Below are 23,373 nucleotides of genomic sequence, written 5' to 3'. Positions count from 1 at the left end.
CACAGGGCCACGCGTTCTCGGTACCGGGCCTCTCTGGTTCGGTTCTGAGGCTGTGACGGTGGCTAGACCCGGTCCGCGAGCCTGCTAAGGGGTGTCCAATAAAGGTGGTGCAGTCTGTCAAGGGTTCGTGACTCCACCTGTGGGGTTCGGTCAGGGTGACCGACGCTGCTGTGGGGTCCACTGGGGTGATGGAATGGCAGCTGGATGGTATACCTTCCCACAGGTGAAGTGTGTCCCCAAGGCTTCCCAGTAAGGTGGATGGTGATGGTGTGAGGTGCAGTCAATAACGAGGACACAAGGTTGCAGTCTCTTTACCTCTTTACTGAAGACTTCAGGATCCGCAATCCAGAGCAGTTAACAGGGCTGGCTGAGACCGGCCGGTCCGATGGGCACATCCAGAGTTCCCTTTGCAGGTGGAAATCAGTGCCTACCACTAGCGCCTGTGTGTTGTAGTGCTACCCTGCTGAGCATTCGGAATAGTCCTCACAACTGCTGTTCTCGTTCGTTCGTTCTTTCTAATTCTCTCTCGCTTGTTCCAGATGTTGCTAGTTTCTCGTTCCCCAGGTATGTTATGGCTAGGACGCACCCGTGTGACGGGAAGGCTCGGAGCTCTTCCGGGACCCTGGAGACGCCCCTCTCCACGCGTTGCCCCCTATGTCTTCGTAGGAAATTTAAGGTAGACAGCCAACCTATAATTAACTGTCCTGCGGAGTTCGAAGTAAGGCCTAGAGTCAGTTACTCCCGCGGTGTTCCGGCCACCGACTATGCGCCTCAGTAAGATGTTGCCTCTCTCTCTCGGCACGACTCCTACTGGTTCTCCTTTGTGCTTGATCTCGTTTCTCACTGTTCCACAATATCCTTCCCTTCGTGTCTCTTTCTTAGGATACCGCCGCGGGGTGTGCAGGCGCGGTTCCGTTACGTTCTGCTCTGTTCGCTAGACACCTGCCAGGTTCCCACGCCTGACAGGGACCCCCCTGTGTCTTCTCCCTGCAACACCCCCTGCCTCGGGATGTTGCCTGAATCCAACCCAGTCAGCTTCTGACTAACTTCCTATCCAACCCCTAGTTTTACCAGTGTGAGGAGTGGCCCAATAAATAAAGCCTTTTTCTCCCCCTAGTGGCCGGAGTGTGAAGTGTAATGTGTGCTGGTGATACCTGGTCAGTAGAATTCCTTCAGTGCCATCAGACGTACCATCACTCCCCTTAGCGGCAGAGTGTCATACTGCAACGACCAGATCTCTGGGGTGCTGCACGATACACCCTATTATAATTGGGGCTGTGGTTGTTCTCAGAGTCAGACAATCACAATTCCCCTCATGTTACAGAATAGTCAGCGCTCATCCGCCATCATGCACAGCGATTCTGATTAGCCCAAAGTGTCACTGCTCTAGGAGAATTTTCCAGGCATTTTCTGGTCCCTAAACAGCTGACAACACAGCAAAAGATCTCATTGTGGAAAGTTGTCAGTCAGGACAAAGGACAAGAACATTTCTCAGGCATCAGATCTACCTGGGACACCGTGAAGACGTCACCAAGAAGCGGCTGAAATCTGGAACCACAGCGACACCACAGAGATCTGGATGTAACTTTGAAAACTGATGAAAAGACAAAAAGAAAATGTCCCTGGAGGCTGCAAGAGTCCGGAGCTGCAGGAGTCTCTGGTCATTCCTGGTTGTGTCCTGCATGTGACCACAATCTCCATATTCTCCATATCTCTGGTCTGTGGGGACAGGGACAAGACGGAGCCTTTTCTTACATATAAAACCTCTGGGCTGGAGATGTTCTGCCAGAACCTCCTGAAGCAGAAACGTGGACTGTCTGATGAGTCGGAGGAGGACCTCTGTGGCCGGAATTCCAGAAGACACAAAGCTGACACCGCTCTTCACAAGAAGATCACCATTCTCACAGTGAGACATGGTGGAGCCAGTATTGTGCTTTGGGGCTAGTTTTCGGCAGCTGGATCAGGGGCTTTGGCCAAGGGGGACGGAATTATGGACAGAACAAATATCAGACAATTTTTCATCAGAACTTTCCAGCCTCTGCAAAAAGCTAAAGATGAGGAGAAATTTCACCTCTAGGTGACGACACTAACCGACCTATAGCTCATCGAAAGAACTGCGTCACCAGAAGTTACAAGTTATGGAATGGCAGAGCCCAGACCTGAACCCAAGGGGCAATCTGTGGTGACCTGAAGAGGGCGCTGTACACAGGAGATGCCCCTTGAATCTGTGGTGACCTGAAGAGAGCGCTGTACACAGGAGATGTCCCTGCAATCTGTGGTGACCTGAAGAGGGCGCTGTACACAGGAGATGCCCCTTGAATCTGTGGTGACCTGAAGAGGACGCTGTACACAGGAGATGTCCCTGCAATCTGTGGTGACCTGAAGAGGGCGCTGTACACAGGAGATGCCCCTTGAATCTGTGGTGACCTGAAGAGGGCGCTGTACACAGGAGATGTCCCCGCAATCTGTGGTGACCTGAGAGGGGGCTGTACACAGGAGATGCCCCCGCAATCTGTGGTGACCTGAAGAGGGCGCTGTACACAGGAGATGCCCCTTGAATCTGTGGTGACCTGAAGAGGGCGCTGTACACAGGAGATGCCCCCGCAATCTGTAGTAACCTGAGAGGGGGCTGTACACAGGAGATGCCCCCGCAATCTGTGGTGACCTGAAGAGGGCGCTGTACACAGGAGATGTCCCCGCAATCTGTGGTGACCTGAAGAGGACGCTGTACACAGGAGATGTCTCCGCAATCTGTGGTGACCTGAAGAGGACGCTGTACACAGGAGATGTCCCTGCAATCTGTGGTGACCTGAAGAGGGCGCTGTACACAGGAGATGTCCCGCAATCTGTGGTGACCTGAAGAGGGCGCTGTACACAGGAGATGCCCCCGCAATCTGTGGTGACCTGAAGAGGGCGCTGTACACAGGAGATGTCCCCGCAATCTGTGGTGACCTGAAGAGGGCGCTGTACACAGGAGATGTCCCCGCAATCTGTGGTGACCTGAAGAGGACGCTGTACACAGGAGATGCCCCCGCAATCTGTAGTAACCTGAGAGGGCGCTGTACACAGGAGATGTCCCCGCAATCTCTGGTGACCTGAAGAGGGCGCTGTACACAGGAGATGCCCCCGCAATCTGTGGTGACCTGAAGAGGGCGCTGTACACAGGAGATGCCCCTGCAGTCTGCGGTGACAAATTTTTATTTTTCCAACAGAAAAGATTTCACTTCGTTTTCCTCAGGATTTGTACAGATTATGGCGACAGTAAAGAGTGAAAAGTCCTGGAAGGTTCCTTCTTCTGGGATTATTTACAGGATAATGTCTGGGATATTACAGGGGCGTGTAGATGTTTCTATTAGTGTAGAACGATGTATATGATGTTACGTGATGTCTCCTGACCTCGGGAACTGCAGACAACTATCTGCTGCCTCCATGATACTAAGTCACACAAAACCCGCGGAGAAATGTCCATCACCTGAGCTTTTCTTCTCCCGGGGTGAATGGGTTGGATATGTCGATGTTGTGAGATGGGCCGGACCTGGGAATAAAGAGTGGAGATTAAAAAGTGGAGGTCAGTGAATGTACGGAGGAGCCTAGTCATGGTGGAGCATTAAGAAAGAGGCTGATGTTCTCCTGAATCACTTGGCTGCTTGCTACAAGCCAAACACTGTAGAGGGCCAAAAAATGAAGGCCCCAAGTAACATGGGCCCTCACTCCACAGGTGCCAGCCCCTCCTCCGCCCCAGTAATCAGCAGATCCTTTCATGTGATCTGATGCATTACTGCGGCATTTCAGTGGAGAGGAATCACACAATCACTGCACTCACTGGCGCCTCCAGCACTACTGAGGAGAAAAACAGTTGTCTACCAGAGAATTCAATGGCTGTGTAGCGTGGGACATAAAGAAGACATGGAGAAATCAACACCAACTGAGCCTAAACCAAGAGCCTCCATAACAAGACATGTGAGAGCTTAACCCCAAGGAGATAAAGCTGGGGCAGACATATGTCGAGTCCATAGAAGAAAACCTGGACCTGACCTCAAAAGACAAACAAATATCCCACCGAGGTAGGACCGGGCAGGTTCCTCATCAGCCGGAGCAGACCTTATTGTGCAGGGCCCTCATCAGCCAGAGCAGACCTTACTGTTCAGGACCCTCATCAGCAGGAGCAGACTTTACCAGGCAGGGTCCTCATCAGCCAGAGCAGACCTGACCTCAGAAGACAGACAAATATCCCACCAAGGTAGGACCGAGCAGGGCACTCATCAGCCGGAGCAGACCTTACCAGGCAGGGACCTCATCAGCCGAAGCAAACCTGACCAGGCAGGGTCCTCATCAGCCAGAGCAGACCTGACCAGGCAGGGACCTCATCAGCCAGAGCAGACCTAAATGGGCAAGGCCATCATCAGCAAGAGCAGACCTGACCTCAGAAGACAGACAAATATCCCACCAAGGTAGGACCGAGCAGGGCCCTCATCAGCCGGAGCAGACCTTACCAGGCAGGGCCCTCATCAGCCGGAGTAGACCGGGCAGGGCCTTCATCAGCCAGAGCCAACCCGACTGGGCAGGGCCCTCATCAGCTGGAGCAGACCTGACCTCAGAATACAGACAAACATCCCACCAAGGTAGGATCGGGCAGGGCCCCCATCAGCCGGAACAGACCTAACCAGGCAGGGTCATCCTGGAGCAGACCTGACAGGGCAGGATCATCCTGGAGAAGACCTGACTGGGCAAGGTCATCCTGAAGCAGACCTGACAGGCATGGTCATCCTGGAGCAGACCTAACAAGGCAGGGTCATCATGGCGCAGACCTAAGCAGGCAGGGTCCTCATCAGCTGGAGCAGACCTAAGGCTAGTTTCACATTTGCGGTAGAATCCGCAGAGTTTCTGCCGCAACCTGAAACGCACAATAAACCATATGCAAACGCAGCGTTTTTTTAGACGCATAAGGTAACGCATGCGGTAAAAAAAATGCAACTTTTACATGCGTTTTTCATGCGTTTTGCATGTGTTTGCGTTTTCTGTGCGCATGGTGGAAAATTTAACAGGAGAAAAATCTCGATAAACAGACACCACCAATGGGACAACAGTGGACATGTATTATGGGATATCTTTATATAGACCCTTGGACTGCTGAAATCTTCAGATTTTGCTACTGTATCCTGTGTCATGATGGATTTTCGCATTGAGCGCTTTTATTTCAACCTGGATTTAAGCATCAAGCTGTTTCTTGCCTGTGCGTTTGCTTGAGAGCAATTAAGAAATCAAGAAAGACAGAGAAGGACACGGCGTCAGCGTTTTTGGAGACACCCCGTTATTGAACTCCGGGAGAACCATGGAGCCTATCACACGCTGTATGGCGAGCTTAATGCCAACCCGGACAAATTCCCGGAATATACCAGGATGTCTCAAGAGACTTTTCAGGATTCACTTGGTCATGTCCAAGGAGCCATCCGGAGACAGGACACCCAGCTCGTAGAGCGATTCCTGCAGAGGAACGTCTCCTGGTCACACTAAAAGGTACGTAATAATTCTAAACAAATAATTATTATTGTTCTGCCATGTATTATTTGTATTTTCCTTTATGTTTAGCGAAACCCCACCATAAATAGAATTTTTCGTAATTTTTTTTTGTTTTTGTTTTTTCTTTCAGATTCCTGGCTACCGGAGAGAGCTTATCATCACTTCACTTTCAGTACCGGCTTGGAATTTCCACCTTGTCTGGAATAGTTGCGGACACCTGCCGGGCTTTGTGGAACATTCTCCGGGCTGAATTTATCCCCCTACCCACCGCGGACATGTGGATGGAAATTGCCGACAAATTCTGGAGAGTGTGTAATTTCCCCAATTGTTTGGGAACAGTGGATGGAAAGCACTTACGGATTATCAAACCTGCCAGATCTGGATCCGAGTACTTTAACTACAAGAAATATTTTTCTGTAGTGCTCATGGCAATAGCAGATGCGGACTGTCGCTTTATCGCCGTGGACATTGGAGCTTTTGGCGGTGGCAATGACTCCCAGACTTTCAAGAACTCGGCTATGGGCTGACATTTGTATGGCAAAAATTTTAATTTTCCCCTGCCACAGCCTCTCCCCAACACTCAAGGCCCACAGATGCCATTTTTTATGGTTGGGGATGAGGCCTTCCAGATGTGTGAAAACCTACTGAAGCCATATTCCAGTCAGGACTTGAACCACACTAAAAGGATTTATAACTACAGACTGACCAGGGCCTGAAGAACAGTAGAGTGTACCTTTGGGATTCTTGTCTCAAAATGGCGCATTCTTGGGACAGCCATTAATCTAAAAATGGAGACAGTCAATGAAGTTGTCAAAGCCTGTGTGGTTCTCCACAATTACATAATGGCTAAGGAGCGACCCAACATTGAACTGGATGAACCAGTTGCAAACCCATTGCCAGATTACCAGCACCACCCTCTGCGGTCAACTGTTGAAGTTGGCCACATGCGGGACCAATTTGGTGCCTATTTTGTTTCTGACATCGGACGTGTGGCATGGCAAGATAATATTGTGTAAAATGTGCTGTTGGGTTTGGGTCTGTACCAGTCATGTTTTAAATCTTACTAATATTTGATGTTAATAAACAACATGTTTTGATACCTGTACCGAGTCTCCTATGTCTTTCCTCTAAAAACCACTTATGTTGTTAGTGGTAAGGTAGTTGACGTCATTACATCCTGAATCTCTTCTGCAGTATCTATTGGATGCAGACTGAAGAGACGATGGAGGTATAATACAAAGCAGATCTATACTCACCAGTTCATGTGTGAGAAATAATGATTTCATGATGCACAAAACCCAGCCTCATGAATTCACTATTTCTGACACCTGTCCAGGTGAGTATAGATATGCCTTGTTTGACCTCCATTGTTTCTTCAGTTTGTGTGAAATAGATTACGTAGACTGAAGAGAAAATGGAGGTTATACAAGGCAATTCTCTACTCACCAGGTCAGGTGTGATAAATAATGATTTTGAGACGCTGAGTTTTGTGCATCATGAACTCACTATTTATGACACATGACCTGTTGAGTATAGATCTGCTTTGCATTACCGCCATTGTCTGTTCGGTCTGTGTTACATAGATTAAGCAGACTGAAGAGATTATGGAGAAAATACAAGTAATATTAGTTTTTGACAACTCATAGCTCCATACCAAACACACAAAGCTGCAGTGTTCTACTTAATAACTTCTGGAGCTATGAGGTGGCAAAAACACAAAGTGTACAGCGCAGTGTGTTTAGTCGGACCACGGTGTGTGTTGCCGGCGGCGAAATACACAAATAACCAAACAGTATTGGGGGCAAAAAACATTGACTTTTATTTAAAAAAAAATTAACTGCCAGCTGGGGTACAGTGACGGAACTGGGGGGTGTGCAGCTGTGAGGCCTGGCTGGCTGAAGACGACACAGGGGTGGCAGGAGAAGGGGCAATTAAACTTATGGGGTCAGGGAGTTCAGGGATGGTACTAGAGGCATGGGACAGCAGAGACACACTGGGAGGGCAAGACAAACCTGACATCATAGACACATTGGGAGGTGAGGGGGGAGGGATAGCGATAGTCCGCTGTTTTTTCTTTTTTCCTTTTTGGGATCGGCGCTGCGGTCTGGGGAGCCTCGGTGGGCTCATTTCTTGCAGCCCGGTGATGGTGGCCAACCTGTTATGGTCCGTGTGCCGCTGCTGCATGGTGGTGGTGGTGGTGAAGGCTTGCCAGGGTCCGGCTGCTGCTACGTGGTGGTGGTGAAGGCCATGCTAGGGTCCGGCTGCTGCATGGTGGTGGTGGTGAAGGCCATGCCAGGGTCCGGGTGCTGCTGCATCCTGGTGGTGGTGAAGGCCATGCCAGGGTCCGGGTGCTGCTGCATCCTGGTGGTGGTGAAAGCCATGCCAGGGTCCGGGTGCTGCTGCATCCTGGTGGTGGTGAAAGCCATGCCAGGGTCCGGGTGCTGCTGCATCCTGGTGGTGGTGAAGGCCATGCTAGGGTCCGGCTGCTGCTGCATGTGGTGGTGGTGAAGGCCATGCCTGGGTCCGGGTGCTGCTGCATCCTGGTGGTGGTGAAAGCCATGCCAGGGTCCGGGTAACATAGTAACATAGTAACATAGTAACATAGTTAGTAAGGCCGAAAAAAGACATTTGTCCATCCAGTTCAGCCTATATTCCATCATAATAAATCCCCAGATCTACGTCCTTCTACAGAACCTAATAATTGTATGATACAATATTGTTCTGCTCCAGGAAGACATCCAGGCCTCTCTTGAACCCCTCGACTGAGTTCGCCATCACCACCTCCTCAGGCAAGCAATTCCAGATTCTCACTGCCCTAACAGTAAAGAATCCTCTTCTATGTTGGTGGAAAAACCTTCTCTCCTCCAGACGCAAAGAATGCCCCCTTGTGCCCGTCACCTTCCTTGGTATAAACAGATCCTCAGCGAGATATTTGTATTGTCCCCTTATATACTTATACATGGTTATTAGATCGCCCCTCAGTCGTCTTTTTTCTAGACTAAATAATCCTAATTTTGCTAATCTATCTAGGTATTGTAGTTCTCCCATCCCCTTTATTAATTTTGTTGCCCTCCTTTGTACTCTCTCTAGTTCCATTATATCCTTCCTGAGCACCGGTGCCCAAAACTGGACACAGTACTCCATGTGCGGTCTAACTAGGGATTTGTACAGAGGCAGTATAATGCTCTCATCATGTGTATCCAGACCTCTTTTAATGCACCCCATGATCCTGTTTGCCTTGGCAGCTGCTGCCTGGCACTGGCTGCTCCAGGTAAGTTTATCATTAACTAGGATCCCCAAGTCCTTCTCTCTGTCAGATTTACCCAGTGGTTTCCCATTCAGTGTGTAATGGTGATATTGATTCCTTCTTCCCATGTGTATAACCTTACATTTATCATTGTTAAACCTCATCTGCCACCTTTCAGCCCAAGTTTCTAACTTATCCAGATCCTGCTGTTGTTGCAGCTGGGATTTGGTGATGGTTGATGACCTGTCCTGGTCCGGGTGCTGCTGCTGCATGCTGGTGACAGTGGAGGATGTCCAAGCAGGAGCAGCAGTTGGCATGGTGGTGGCGGTGGGCTGTCCAACAGCAATAGGCATGGTGGTGGTGCTGTAGTGGTGTCCGGCAGTGATTAGAATGGTGGTGGACATGCAGTGATATGCAGCAGAGCTCGGCATTGAGGTTAAGCGCGACAGTGTTGGCACAGGTGGAAATGCCACCACTGGCTGCTGAAAATACCGAGTCTGCTGCATAGCCTGCACGTAAGCAGCATTGCATGACACTAAGCTGGAGATCAGGAGTAAGGTGTTCCAACATGCCTTTTTCTATTTGATTAAAAAAATGATGTGCTGGCCTCTGGAGGTTGGGTTTCACTTGGTCAAGGCTTCTGGTGACATCCTGGATAAGTGTATTCATAAGGTTGAAGCCACTATCCAGTCTGTCTCTCGTTGCCTTGAGTCCATCAAGAAAGATCGAGCTCAAGTGCAAAAACTTGGGCATGAGTGACCTGTCCGGGGCCCTCTGCCGCTGGTGGGAAGAGCCCCCCCAAAAAAGAGGCAGAGGACTGGGACAGGGGAACACCTGATGTACCAGCCTCCTGGTCTCCAGTCTGTGTTGCAGGCCCACTTACTGCTGCGCTGCTGGATGGCTGGGACAGGTCCGTGACTGTTTGATGAAGGGCCGCTCCAGAACCTGGGTCAAGAGTGCTGCTCCAGGTGCTGTGAACAAAAAAAAAACCAAAAAAACATTAGTACAAAACATTTATAATACTAAAAGCGCCAACTCCTGTGGAATAGAAAAATACAGGTTAGGCAATACAACACAACCATACGCCACAAAAATACTTACGTTCTCTGGGCAAGGACCGGTCTCAAAAATGCCAGCATGCGGTGATGCTTATATCTTCTGATCCTTTCTCCAGAACCCTGGGAACCCGGCTCTCTTGACGAAGGTCCTTGTTGAAACGATCCTTCATCGAACGCCAACGTGTTCTGACTTTGAGCACTGTTTAAAAAAAACTTTTGGCCAGGATAACACAACTGTATGTGATGAGAGAAACTCGCATAATCCCAGCCAAGGTCACTGCTGCAATACTTACGAGATGCCTTGCGGAGCCGAGCCGAGCCGGAGCGTTGTCCCAGCCATCCCACATCGCTTGGGCCACCTCATTCCATAGTCGCTGGATCGTCATGTTGTCCGAGTGCTGCCGAACCCAGGTGTTCCACAACGGGACTCACTCATGGACCAGGGAGATTAGGATGTCATTGTCAATGAGGTCCTCATCCCGTTCGGGAACCTAGAAAATAAATAAATACATTAATGTTGGAGACATTAACATAAGGAAAAGAAAGAAAACAACAGAGAAAGAGCAAAGTAAAGAAATGAACAGTCAAGAATAGTAAAGTCAGGATACAATAAACAGAGTACAATCAGTCAGGTATACTTACACGCTGCCTTGCCACACGAACGTGTCCACGCTGCTCCTGCTCGGCCTCTGCCGCAGGTGAAGAACTGTTCTGAAAAAGAAAAAAAAAATTGTCACATGTGTAGATGTGACAGAGAATACTTACCAATCTGTAGCGTCTTGTTCAGACCCAAGACACTCCTCAGAAGAAGACGATGACATTCTGATGCATGCAGCAGGAAAAAAGAGACAGAAATTATTAGGACATATATAGAGAGAAAAAAGAAATACAGACATTGGCTTTGATACTCACATTGTTCAAAGTGTAGATTCCTCACAGCTTCAGAGCTTGTTCTCTTGTTCCCAGTCTGCTGAGTAGTGACCCGCACATTCCCACTCCCTCCTTTTATCAGTTTGTATGTGGGGGGGGGGGGGGGGCAAATCAGTGTCTAGACAGGTTTTCCTGTGGAAAACGCATGCGTTCACAAACGCAAACAAACGCATGTGCTTGCGAACGCATGCATTCTCATAGACTGTAATGCGTTTTTTTTTCGCCGCATTCCATCCGCTCACAACCGCATACGTTTCTAGGCAGCAAATACATGCCTCTGAAATTACAACATGTAGCGTTTACCGCGCCAAACTGCAGACAACGAAACAACGCATGCGTCGACAAACGCGGCAAAAAGCATCCAATCGCAGGCACCTGCGTCCCTAATGTTAAAGATAGGAATACACGATGCATGCGGAAAAATGTGGCATAAACGCTGCGGACACAACCGCAAATGTGAAACCAGCCTAACCGGGCAGGGTCCTCATCAGATGGAGCAGACCTGGCAGGGCAGGGTCATCTTGGAGCAGGAGGGTACAAGCCTTCAAGGGGAAGAAGGAAAGGCTTTTCTTGGAGGACTTATCACTGAAGAAGAAGCCGTCCTTCCTAACACTTGGCAGCTGATGGCTGCAGACAGTTCAGGACTAAGCCAACTCTGAGGCCTATCCTTTCTCAGGATTTGTGGGGTCCCGGACTTTGGAGGCTCCATATCACACAACGGTCTCACTTACCTGCTATCTGCTCTCGGAGCTGAGAAACCGTGGCTGAATAACAGGGGCAGCAGCCGAACCAGAACCAAGCCCCTCATGATGAAGTGTCTGTAAAGCAAAAAAAATATATTTCATGCATAAGTCTGAACCATGGACTAAAGAGACATGTCCACAAGCGACCACTCTGGAGCTCACTGACCAGTCATTCAAATCTCCCATCTGACTGTATGATGGCACGGATCCCACAATTACCAGAGTCTAATGTATAGAAAATGTGTAAAAACAAGTCACATAATCACTGCCTGTACAGGTGAACTATAACCTGACGTACAATCATATCTAGTATTTTTTCCAGAGCAAACAGGCGTGCAACCCTCAAATTTACACATAAGAATGTTCCAGGAAGTGCAGGACATAATCAACAATGAGCACAAAGGACACTGGACTTTGTCCACTAAGTTCTTACTTCCAGGTAAGAGAAGTGTGAAGTCTCCAACAACTTCAAGGGTTAATGATCAAACCAAAGAGCAGAGAGAAGGCACCAGACCAAAAAAGTGACAGGTCCTCCAACATCCAACTCCCCTCCATCCCAGTCCGAAATAACCGTGAGGATCTGCTATAGGCCGTGGTCACACTTAACGTATGAAAAATCGGTTTGAGTCTCCCTGCCGAGAGTTGCACGAGTGGAATGCGAGTACAATACGATTTCTCACCTAGCATCCATCCGATTTACATCCAACTGCAATGCGATTTTAACATGAGCTTTTACATACAGCAATTCTCTATGTCATTTACATATCACTAATCGTGAATAAGGAAATATTCTTCAAAACACACACATATATATATACTGCTCAAAAAAATAAAGGGAACACAAAAATCCCACATCCTAGATATCACTGAATGAAATATTCCAGTTATAAATGTTTATTCATTACATAGTGGAATGTGTTCAGAACAATAAAACCTAAAAATGATCAATGTAAATCACAACTAATATTCCATGGAGGTCTGGAGTTGGAATGATGCTCAAAATCAAAGTGTAAAATGAAGTTACAGGCTGATCCAACTTCAGTGGAAATGCCTCAAGACAAGGGAATGATGCTCAGTATTGTGTGTGGCCTCCACGTGCCTGTATGATCTCCCTACAACGCCTGGGCATGCTCCTGATGAGGCGGCGGATGGTCTCCTGAGGGATCTCCTCCCAGACCTGGACTAAACCATCCGCCAACTCCTGGACAGTCTGTGGTGCAGCGTGACGTTGGTGGATGGTGCGAGACATGATGTCCCAGATGTGTTCAAATAAATTCAGGTCTGGGGAACGGGCGGGCCAGTCCATAGCTTCAATGCCTTCATCTTGCAGATGTCATGATCCAGTTCTGAGTTTTTGTTCAGCTGTCTTATCTCTGGACTGGTCATGTGGGAGTTAATCCCCTCTTCATCTCACGTTTTGGTTACCACGTTCCCGGTAGGCTCTGACTTCTTGCTTGACCCCGACTATTCTCTGCTCGCCCCTTCTGTACCGCGCTGCTATCTCCGTGTATGACCTTGGCTTGTCTGACATCTCTTTCATTACCTGTGACACCTGTGTTGTTGTTCAGTGTTGCTGCGCTGTGTGTACAACCTCTTTTCCTTAACCAGCACCCCCTGGTGGAGGTTGCTCTGTACTGCACTGCAGCAGCACATTACAGCAGGAACAGCTGACACACTCCAGCCACATGAGGTCTGGCATTGTCCTGCATTAGGAGGAACCCAGGGCCAATCGCACCAGCGTATGGTCTTACAAGGGGTCTGCGGATCTCATCTTGGTACCTAATGGCAGTCAGGCTACCTCTGGCGAGCACATGGAGGGCTGAATTTGCCAATCCTGGTGTTCAGTGCAAAATGCCAAGCTTCCTGCATGGTGTTGGGCTGTAAGCACAACCCCCATCTATGGACTTCGGGCCATCAGACCATCCTCATGGAGTTGGTTTCTAACCGTTTGTACAGACACATGCACATTTGTGTCCTGCTGGAGGTCATTTTGCAGGGCTCTGGCAGTGCTCCTCCTGTTCCTCCTTGCACAAAGGCAGCGGTAGCGGTCCTGCTGCTGGGTTGTTGCTCTTCTACGGCTCCCTCCACATCTCCTGGTGTACTGGCCTGTCTCCTGGTAGTGCCTCCAGCCTCTCGACACTACGCTGACAGACACAGCAAACCTTCTTGCCACAGCTCCCATTGATGTGCCATCCTGGATGAGCTGCACTACCTGAGCCACTTGTGTGGGTTGTCCATCTCATGCTACCACGAGTGTGAAAGCACAACCAACATTCAAAAGTGACCAAAACATCAGCCAGAAAGCATTGGTACTGAGATGTGGTCTGTGGTCCCCACCTGCAGAACCACTCCTTTATTGAGGGTGTCTTAATAATTGCCAATAATTTCCATCTGTCGTCTATTCCATTTGCACAACACCATGTGAAATTGATTGTCAATCAGTGTTGCTTCCTAAGTGGACAGTTTGATTTCACAGAAGTTTGATTTACTTGGAGTTATATTCTGTTAAGTGTTCCCTTTATTTTTTTGAGCAGTGTATATATACAGCTGTGGCAAAAATTAAGAGACCACCACATCAACACCCTGTCATGGGCAGCCCAATCTCCAGACCTGAACCCCATTGAAAACCTCTGGAATGTAATCAAGAGGATTAAAATACAAGGAAAAATACAAAATGCATTGCTTGGAACTTTGGAGACATGTTGTCAGAAGTTTATAGAATAAAAGAACAATTTACATTTTACTAAAAAATATACCTATAAAGAGAAAAATCAGACAAACTGAACATTTTGCAGTGGTCTCTTAATTTTTGCCAGAGCTGTATATTAGATAGACAGATAGATTAAAACTTCTATTTCCTGTCTGAGGGCACCGCGAGCTTGAGAAAGTTCTCCTGCTCGCTATGCCATCTGACAAGTCCTGCGAGTTCAGAGCCAATTAACTCACTTTACCTCTCTGGCATCAGTGCGAGTGCCGTGGGAAAATCTCCCACGGCGCTCGTGCCGACGTCACGTAGGTGAAGTGAGTTCATTGACTGTGAACGTCTATTCCCTATCTGACGGCACCGTCAACAGGAGAACATTCTTATTGACGCCTCTCCATTACTAACCTCGGGGCTTGATCTCACCTGATGGTCATATCAACCCCTCCGGCTATCACTCCACTTGACACCGCTACAGGGCAAGTGAGAGGAGCAAGGCTACGTGCCAGAATTGGCGCATCTTAGAGATGCTCCTTTTCTGGGGTGGCTGAGAGCTGATATTTTTAGCCTGGGGGACCAGTATCCATGGCCCTTCCTAGACTATTAATATCAGCCTGCAGCTGTCTGCATAGCCTTTGCTGGTTATTAGTTATAGGGTGACCCTATGTCATTTTTTTGGCGGGGTCCCCTATTTTAATAGCCAGTAAGGGCTAATTATACAGCTGTGAGGTGATATTAATAGCATGTGAAGCTCCATGGGTATTACGCCCTTCCCAGGCTATAAACATCTGCCGTCAGCCGTTGACTTTCCCTCTGCTGGTTACCAAAATTGCGTGGGAGCCCACACCACTTTTTTCCAAAAATTCACTTTTATTAATTAAATACATGTACAGTAACCTGCACACACACTGTACTAATTGTATTTGTCAATGACATCTGTATATCTACCTATTCTATGTGTATACACTATGTAATCCATCTCTTCTATCCTGTTGGCTATATATGCTATGTAAATACATATATATGTGTGTGTCACTGACATCTATATATCTCTGTATTCTATGTGTATATATTTATTCTATCTATCCTATTCTAACCTGTCAGTGGGATTTTACTGTATGCGGCACATGAATTGCCGACTTTTCAAAGGACACCGGTGCGTAAAGATCGGATAGCACTCGCATGGACCGAGTGCTGTGCGATTTTTTTTCTCGCACCCATAGGCTTGCATTGGCGAGTCTCAGCCGAGTCACAGTGACAATTGCAGCCTGCTGCGATTTTACATGCGTGTTAAATATGCCCGAGAAAATAAACGGGGATGTGAGCTGCCCCATAGATTGAGGAATCTAGTATATATACCCTGTAACATTATACTTTTCCAGAAATGTATCCGGTCCCCTCTTAAATGTAAGTAATGAATCACTCATTACAACATCATACGGCAGAGAGTTCCATAGTCTCACTGCTCTTACAGTAAAGAATCCGCGTCTGTTATTATGCTTAAACCTTCTTTCCTCCAAATGTAGAGGATGCCCCCTTGTCCCTGTCTCAGGTCTATGATTAAAAAGATCATCAGAAAGGTCTTTGTACTGTCCCCTCATATATTTATACATTAACATAAGATCACCCCTTAGTTTTCGCTTTTCCAAACTAAATAGCCCCAAGTGTAATAACCTATCTTGGTATTGCAGACCCCCCAGTCCTCTAATAACCTTGGTCGCTCTTCTCTGCACCCGCTCCAGTTCAGCTATGTCTTTCTTATACACCGGAGACCAGAACTGTGCACAGTATTCTAAGTGTGGTCGCACTAGTGACTTGTATAGAGGTAAAATTATGTTCTCCTCATGAGCATCTATGCCTCTTTTAATGCATCCCATTATTTTATTTGCCTTTGTAGCAGCTGCCTGACACTGACCCTTGTTTATGAGTTTGTCATCCACCCATACACCCAGGTCTTTTTCATTGACGGTTTTGCCCAGAGTTTTAGAATTAAGCACATAATTATACATCTTATTACTTCTACCCAAGTGCATGACCTTACATTTATCCCCATTAGAGCTCATCTGCCATTTATCAGCCCAAGCTTCTAGTTTACATAAATCATCCTGTAATATAAAATTGTCCTCCTCTGTATTGATTACCCTGCAGAGTTTGGTGTCATCTGCAAATATTGAAATTCTACTCTGAATGCCCCCTACAAGGTCATTAATAAATATGTTAAAAAGAAGAGGGCCCAGTACTGACCCCTGTGGTACCCCACTGTTAACCGCGACCCAGTCCGAGTGTGCTCCATTAATAACCACCCTTTGTTTCCTATCCCGGAGCCAGCTCTTAACCCACTTACACATTTTCCCCTATCCCCATTACTCTCATTTTATGTATCAACCTTTTGTATGGCACCGTATCAAAAGCTTTTGAAAAGTCCATATATACTACATCCACTGGGTTCCCTTGGTCCAATCCGGAACTTACCTCTTCATAGAAGCTGATCAGATTAGTCTGACATGAACGGTCCCTAGTAAACCCGTGCTGATACTGGGTCATGAGGCTATTCCTCTTCAGATACTCCAGTATAGCATCCCTTAGAATGCCCTCCAGGATTTTACCCACAGTAGAGGTTAAGCTTACTGGCCTATAATTTCCGAGTTCAGTTTTTGTCCTCTTTTTGAATATTGGCACCACTGATTCATCTCCAAGCACAAAGCTTGAAAAAAACCACTGATTTATGTTTGAATATAAACCCTGAAGAAACACTAATTCATCTCTGAACACAAAGCCTGCGCCATCTCCAAACAGGAAACCTGAAGGAACCACTAATTCACATCTGAACACAAAACATAATGAATCCACTGATTCATCTCCAAATGTAAAACCTGAAGAAATGGCGTATTTAACTCCTAAATTAAAATTAGAAGACTCCACTGATTCATCCCTAAAACATGAAGCCTGAAGAAACCACTGATTCATCTCCGAACATCAATCACGATGATACCACTGATTCATCTCAGGACACAAAGCCTGAAGAAACCACTGATTCATCTCAGAACATCAATCATGAAGAAACCACTGATACATCTCCAGACAGACACAAAACCTGAAGAAACCACTGATTCATCTCAGAACATCAATCATGAAGAAACCACTGATACATCTCCAGACACAAAACCTAAAGAAACCACTGATTCATCTCAGAACATCAATCATGAAGAAACCACTGATACATCTCCAGACACAAAACCTAAAGAAACCACTGATCCATCTCCGGAACATCAATCATGAAGAAACCACTGATTCATCTCAGAACATCAATCCTGAAGAAACCACTGATTCATCTCTGGACAAAAAGTCGGAAGAAACCACTGATACATCTCCAAACATCAATCATGAAGAAACCACTGATTCATCTCAGAACATCAATCCTGAAGAAACCACTGATTCATCTCTGGACAAAAAGTCGGAAGAAACCACTGATTCATCTCTAAACATCAATCATGAAGAAACCACTGATTCATCTCTGGACACAAAGCCTGAAGAAATGTTTGATTTATCTCTGAGCAGGAAACCAGAAGAAACCACTGATCCATCTTCATATTTTATGATCCATTCATGTGTAAAGCCTGAGGCTGCACCACTGACTCCAGGAGCATCATGTTCCACGATCCACATCAATATCCAGATTACATAGGTTGAAATAAGCCCTCGGCCATCAGGTTCTCCCTTCCTCCACCAATTGTACATATTGTCACTAATTATCTACAACCCACAATGTTCTGTGTCTTGAGGAAATCATCCGGCCCTTGTATAAGAGCTGTTATAGTGTCGACCATTACTACCTCTTGTGGTCGGCATTCCTGTTGTGAATTCCGCTATTGGGCTCCCTCCGGTGGTTGTAAGTGGCACTTTTGTGAGTTCTGCTCTTGGGCTCCCTCCGGTGGTTTTAAGTGGAATGGCTGCTCCTTGGATTTAGCTGTCAGCAGCTGCTTCCACTGATTGTCTTTTCTGCTCGGCTATTTAGCCTGGTTCTTTCCTTCAGCTTGTGCCACTTGTTAATGGTTCCTGGTTGGATTCACATCTCTTTGGATTTCCCTGTTATCCTGACCAGTTCAGCAAAGCTAAGTCCTTGCTTGCTCTTTTCTGTCCACAGGTTGTGGACTTATCCGTTCTGTGCTTTCTATGTTTGTCCAGCTTGTCAGTATGAATTATTCTGTGATGCTGGAAGCTCTGGGAAGCAGATTTACCCTCCACACCTTTAGTCAGGTGTGGAGATTTTTGTAAACTCTGTGTGGATTTTTTGTAGTCTTTTATACTGACCGCACAGTATTCCATCCTGTCCTATCTATCTAGCTAGACTGGCCTCCTGTGCTGCATCCTGGTTTCATTCTGTGTATGTCTTTTCCCTCTCCACTCACAGTCATTACTTGTGGGGGGCTATCTATCCTTTGGGGATTTTCTCTGAGGCAAGATAGTTTTCCTGTTTCTATCTTTAGGGGTAGTTAGTTCTCAGGCTGTGACGAGGTGCCTAGGGAGTGTTAGGAGCATCCCACGGCTACTTCTAGTGTTGTGTTTAGCTTAGGGACTGCGGTCAGTACAGATACCACTTCCTTCAGAGCTCGTTCCATGTTGCTCATAAACCACCATATAATCACTGTATACTCACCCATCCCTTGTAGATTGTGAGCCCTCGTGGGCAGGGTCCTCTCTCCTCCTGTATCCTCACCCATCCCTTGTAGATTGTGAGCCTTCGCGGGCACGGTCCTCTCTCCTCCTGTATCCTCACCCATCCCTTGTAGATTGTGAGCCCTCGTGGGCAGGGTCCTCTCTCCTCCTGTATCCTCACCCATCCCTTGTAGATTGTGAGCCCTCGTGGGCAGGGTCCTCTCTCCTCCTCTATCCTCACCCATCCCTTGTAGATTGTGAGCCCTCGTGGGCAGGGTCCTCTCTCCTCCTCTATCCTCACCCATCCCTTGTAGATTGTGAGCCCTCGCGGGCAGGGTCCTCTCTCTTCCTGTATTCTCACCCATCCCTTGTAGATTGTGAGCCCTCGTGGGCAGGGTCCTCTCTCCTCCTGTATTCTCACCCATCCCTTGTAGATTGTGAGCCCTCGCGGGCAGGGTCCTCTCTCCTCCTGTATCCTCACCCATCCCTTGTAGACTGTGAGCCTTTGCGGGCAGGGTCCTCTCTCCTCCTGTATCCTCAACCATCCCTTGTAGATTGTGAGCCTTCGCGGGCAGGGTCCTCTCTCCTCCTGTATTCTCACCCATCCCTTGCAGATTGTGAGCCCTCGCGGGCAGGTTCCTCTCTCCTCCTGTACCAGTTATGACTTGTATTGTTCAAGATTATTGTACTTGTTTTATTATGTATACCCCTCCTCACATGTAAAGCGCCATGGAATAAATGGCGATATAATAATAAATAATAATAATAATAATAGACATGTTCTGGTGATATCTAGGGGTCATGCTGGGGGTTGTAGTCCTCACTATATAGGGTATAATAGACATGTTCTGGTGATATCTAGGGGTCATGCTGGGGGTTGTAGTGCTCTCCATATAGGGTGAGCTAGGATGGTGTTGTGGCCATGTCCACTGACCAGGTGATAATAGGGGTTGTAGTATAATTCTCTCTAGTGCTCTACACATAGAATATCAGCGTTCTCCTCTAATGATATCAGTGATCAGGTGATAATAGGGGTTGTAGTATTCAGCAGTGGTATTGGGCAGCTCCTGCTGGGGGTTGTAGTCCTGCTGATGACGGCTCACCTGACAGCTCTATATATATATATAGATAGAAGAATATAATCATTGCACTCGTGGCACCTACCGTGAGTCTGCAGAGCGCAGTCATCTGCTCCGCGCAGCCCAACTCCTCCCTGCAAGACGGCACTGCATCATCTGTAACCCCTGCACCGCCAGAGCCAGCACTGCATCATCTGTAACCCCTGCACCGCCAGAGCCAGCACTGCATCATCTGTAACCCCTGCACCGCCAGAGCCAGCACTGCATCATCTGTAACCCCTGCACCGCCAGAGCCAGCACTGCATCATCTGTAACCCCTGCACCACCAGAGCCAGCACTACATCATCTGTAACCCCTGCACTGCCAGAGCCAGCACTGCATCATCTGTAACCCCTGCACTGCCAGAGCCAACACTGCATCATCTGTTACCCCTGCACCACCAGAGCCAGCACTGCATCATCTGTAACCCCTGCACCGCCAGAGCCAGCACTGCATCATCTGTAACCCCTGCACCACCAGAGCCAGCACTGCATCATCTGTAACCCCTGCACCGCCAGAGCCAGCACTGCATCATCTGTAACCCCTGCACCGCCAGAGCCAGCACTGCATCATCTGTAAACCCTGGACCGCCAGAGCCAGCATTGCATCATCTGTAATCCCTGCACCGCCAGAGCCAGCACTGCATCATCTGTAACCCCTGCACCGCCAGAGCCAGCACTGCATCATCTGTAACCCCTGCACCGCCAGAGCCAGTACTACATCATCTGTAACCCCTGCACCGCCAGAGCCAGCACTGCATCATCTGTAACCCCTGCACCGCCAGAGCCAGCACTGCATCATCTGTAACCCCTGCACCGCCAGAGCCAGTACTACATCATCTGTAACCCCTGCACCGCCAGAGCCAGCACTGCATCATCTGTAACTCCTGCACTGCCAGAGCCAGCACTGCATCATCTGTAACCCCTGCACCGCCAGAGCCAGCACTGCATCATCTGTAACCCCTGCACCGCCAGAGCCAGCACTGCATCATCTGTAACCCCTGCACCGCCAGAGCCAGCACTGCATCATCTGTAACCCCTGCACCGCCAGAGCCAGCACTGCATCATCTGTAACCCCTGCACCGCCAGAGCCAGCACTGCATCATCTGTAACCCCTGCACCGCCAGAGCCAGCACTGCATCATCTGTAACTCCTGCACCGCCAGAGCCAGCACTGCATCATCTGTAACCCCTGCACCGCCAGAGCCAGCACTGCATCATCTGTAACCCCTGCACCGCCAGAGCCAGCACTGCATCATCTGTAACCCCTGCACCGCCAGAGGCAGCACTACATCATCTGTAACCCCTGCACCGCCAGAGCCAGCACTGCATCATCTGTAACCCCTGCACCGCCAGAGCCAGCACTGCATCATCTGTAACTCCTGCACTGCCAGAGCCAGCACTGCATCATCTGTAACCCCTGCACCGCCAGAGCCAGCACTGCATCATCTGTAACCCCTGAACCGCCAGAGCCAGCACTGCATCATCTGTAACCCCTGCACCGCCAGAGCCAGCACTGCATCATCTGTAACCCCTGCACCGCCAGAGCCAGCACTGCACCATCTGTAACCCCTGCACCGCCAGAGCCAGCACTGCATCATCTGTAACCCCTGCACCACCAGAGCCAGCACTGCATCATCTGTAACCCCTGCACCGCCAGAGCCAGTACTACATTATCTGTAACCCCTGCACTGCCAGAGACAGCACTGCATCATCTGTAACCCCTGCACCGCAAGAGCCAGCATTGCATCATCTGTAACCCCTGCACATCCAGAGCCAGCACTGCATCATCTGTAACCCCTGCACCGCCAGAGCCAGCACTCCATCATCTGTAACCCCTGCACCGCCAGAGCCAGCACTGCATCATCTGTAACTCCTGCACTGCCAGAGCCAGCACTGCATCATCTGTAACCCCTGCACCGCCAGAGACAGCACTGCATCATCTTTACCCCCTGCACCGCCAGAGCCAGCACTGCATCATCTGTAACCCCTGCACCGCCAGAGCCAGCACTGCATCATCTGTAACTCCTGCACTGCCAGAGCCAGCACTGCATCATCTGTAACCCCTGCACCGCCAGAGCCAGCACTGCATCATCTGTAAACCCTGGACCGCCAGAGCCAGCATTGCATCATCTGTAATCCCTGCACCGCCAGAGCCAGCACTGCATCATCTGTAACCCCTGCACCGCCAGAGCCAGCACTGCATCATCTGTAACCCCTGCACCGCCAGAGCCAGTACTACATCATCTGTAACCCCTGCACCGCCAGAGCCAGCACTGCATCATCTGTAACCCCTGCACCGCCAGAGCCAGCACTGCATCATCTGTAACCCCTGCACCGCCAGAGCCAGTACTACATCATCTGTAACCCCTGCACCGCCAGAGCCAGCACTGCATCATCTGTAACTCCTGCACTGCCAGAGCCAGCACTGCATCATCTGTAACCCCTGCACCGCCAGAGCCAGCACTGCATCATCTGTAACCCCTGCACCGCCAGAGCCAGCACTGCATCATCTGTAACCCCTGCACCGCCAGAGCCAGCACTGCATCATCTGTAACCCCTGCACCGCCAGAGCCAGCACTGCATCATCTGTAACCCCTGCACCGCCAGAGCCAGCACTGCATCATCTGTAACCCCTGCACCGCCAGAGCCAGCACTGCATCATCTGTAACTCCTGCACCGCCAGAGCCAGCACTGCATCATCTGTAACCCCTGCACCGCCAGAGCCAGCACTGCATCATCTGTAACCCCTGCACCGCCAGAGCCAGCACTGCATCATCTGTAACCCCTGCACCGCCAGAGGCAGCACTACATCATCTGTAACCCCTGCACCGCCAGAGCCAGCACTGCATCATCTGTAACCCCTGCACCGCCAGAGCCAGCACTGCATCATCTGTAACTCCTGCACTGCCAGAGCCAGCACTGCATCATCTGTAACCCCTGCACCGCCAGAGCCAGCACTGCATCATCTGTAACCCCTGAACCGCCAGAGCCAGCACTGCATCATCTGTAACCCCTGCACCGCCAGAGCCAGCACTACATCATCTGTAACCCCTGCACCGCCAGAGCCAGCACTGCACCATCTGTAACCCCTGCACCGCCAGAGCCAGCACTGCATCATCTGTAACCCCTGCACCACCAGAGCCAGCACTGCATCATCTGTAACCCCTGCACCGCCAGAGCCAGTACTACATTATCTGTAACCCCTGCACTGCCAGAGACAGCACTGCATCATCTGTAACCCCTGCACCGCAAGAGCCAGCATTGCATCATCTGTAACCCCTGCACATCCAGAGCCAGCACTGCATCATCTGTAACCCCTGCACCGCCAGAGCCAGCACTCCATCATCTGTAACCCCTGCACCGCCAGAGCCAGCACTGCATCATCTGTAACTCCTGCAC

At 49.1% G+C, this 23,373-nt stretch overlaps 1 protein-coding gene across 5 annotated transcripts in view; it reads right to left on the bottom strand.

Annotated features, from left to right (window-relative positions):
• The window catches only part of CGREF1 (cell growth regulator with EF-hand domain 1), a 29,038-nt gene extending 8,891 nt beyond the window's left edge, over positions 1-20,147 (bottom strand). The window contains exons 1-3 of one of the 5 annotated variants that reach the window (XM_069728649.1): positions 20,020-20,147; positions 11,487-11,573; positions 3,473-3,535 (exon numbers count right to left, since the gene is read on the bottom strand). In XM_069728649.1, the coding sequence (XP_069584750.1) occupies positions 3,473-3,535; positions 11,487-11,563 (140 nt within the window). In that variant the 5' untranslated portion in view covers positions 11,564-11,573; positions 20,020-20,147. Of the gene's footprint in view, positions 1-3,396; positions 3,536-11,486; positions 11,574-11,664; positions 11,870-20,019 lie in introns of those variants that run through there. The other 4 variants (XM_069728653.1, XM_069728650.1, XM_069728651.1 and 1 more) reach the window with 4 other exon arrangements.
• Between the last annotated feature and the right edge of the window lie 3,226 nt (positions 20,148-23,373).

The sequence above is a fragment of the Ranitomeya imitator genome, chromosome 5 (genome assembly GCF_032444005.1).
Source record: "Ranitomeya imitator isolate aRanImi1 chromosome 5, aRanImi1.pri, whole genome shotgun sequence".
NCBI lineage: Eukaryota > Metazoa > Chordata > Amphibia > Anura > Dendrobatidae > Ranitomeya > Ranitomeya imitator.
This window is presented reverse-complemented; position numbering and strand designations above follow the sequence as displayed.